Consider the following 1,143-nt stretch of genomic DNA (forward strand, 5'->3'; position numbering starts at 1 on the left):
GAGGTTTGCGGGATGAAGCCGTGCAGGTTTGCAGGGATGGGCCAGGTGGTCCCAAGCCACTGCTGGGCTCATCATTGCATCGGCAAGGGGCATGGGGGCTGTGGGCACTCCCCCACTGCCTGCCTGGTCTGTGCTGGGGGAGAGGGGCTTACCTGGGATCCCCGGGGGCCCCGGCATGCCCGGGTGGCCACGGCCAGCTTCTCCCCGCTCGCCCTTCTCGCCTCGCTTCCCTGCAGGGAAAGAAACAGGGAGGGACGGGCTCGCTACGGGGCACGGACCCTGCTGAGGGACGGAGCTGGGGAGCGAGCGTGGTGGGAGGAGGCAGGGTCAGCCCCCAGGAGGGTTTTTGCCCGGCATGGTGTGGGTATGGCCACCCACCACCTACCTTTAGGTCCTATGTTGCCAATCTGCCCGGCAGCACCCAGGATGCCGGGGACGCCTCGAGGTCCCATGGGTCCGTGTGGGCCCTGCTCACCAGGTGGCCCTGGGGGACCGGGGGGTCCAGGGGGTCCCATGGCACCGACTCCACCCAGGGCTGCTCTCCTGGCGCTGACCGCCACCTCCGCCAGCTGCTCTGTAGGGCAGAGAGGGGGGCCGGTGTGGGACAGGATGCAGTGGTGGCCACCCGGCCAGCGCTGCCCCGCTCGCCCCCTCACCTTGCAGCATCTTCAGGACCACGTCGACGATGTGCTGGTCCCCAGCATCCCGGCCCTGCGAGAAGAGGGGCATGCCGTAAAGGGACAGTGCTCCTCCTGTCCCCATCTGCCCCCGCAGAGCCAGTCCCACCCCGACCCCCCGGTCCGGAGCACCTCCCTGAACCCGGTGCCACCTTCCCAACCCTTCTTCATTTTCCATTTGGTCCCAGTACAAGTGCTCCAGCCTCAGCTTACGCTATGCCAGGCCACGCTGCAACCCCCTCATGGCCTTAATTTTCTGCAGCGCCATTTTGTAAGTCTAAAATGAGGCTTTTAAGGAAAAATTCTATCCCCTGGACGGGCTGCAAAGATACGTATTGGAGCTAAACCTGCTGCTGGTGCTGTATACAGTGAGAAATAAAGAACTCTTCTTTTCTAGAAATGTGGGATCCCAGCTCTGCCCTGCTGGAGAGGGCAGGGGGAGCACTGGCACCTCCCGAGCCGAACG

At 64.2% G+C, this 1,143-nt stretch overlaps 1 protein-coding gene across 1 annotated transcript in view; it reads right to left on the reverse strand.

Annotated features, from left to right (window-relative positions):
* The window catches only part of COL9A2 (collagen type IX alpha 2 chain), a gene marked incomplete at its 5' end in the record, with an annotated part of 13,635 nt that overhangs the window by 276 nt on the left and 12,216 nt on the right, over positions 1–1,143 (reverse strand). The window contains 3 exons of the mRNA XM_035890558.1: positions 153–230; positions 386–574; positions 657–775. Coding sequence (XP_035746451.1) covers positions 153–230; positions 386–574; positions 657–775 — 386 coding nt within the window. The remainder of the gene's footprint in view (positions 1–152; positions 231–385; positions 575–656; positions 776–1,143) is intronic.

Source organism: Egretta garzetta, unplaced genomic scaffold (genome assembly GCF_000687185.1).
Source record: "Egretta garzetta isolate BGI_Z169 unplaced genomic scaffold, ASM68718v1 scaffold243, whole genome shotgun sequence".
NCBI classification, from domain to species: Eukaryota; Metazoa; Chordata; class Aves; order Pelecaniformes; family Ardeidae; genus Egretta; species Egretta garzetta.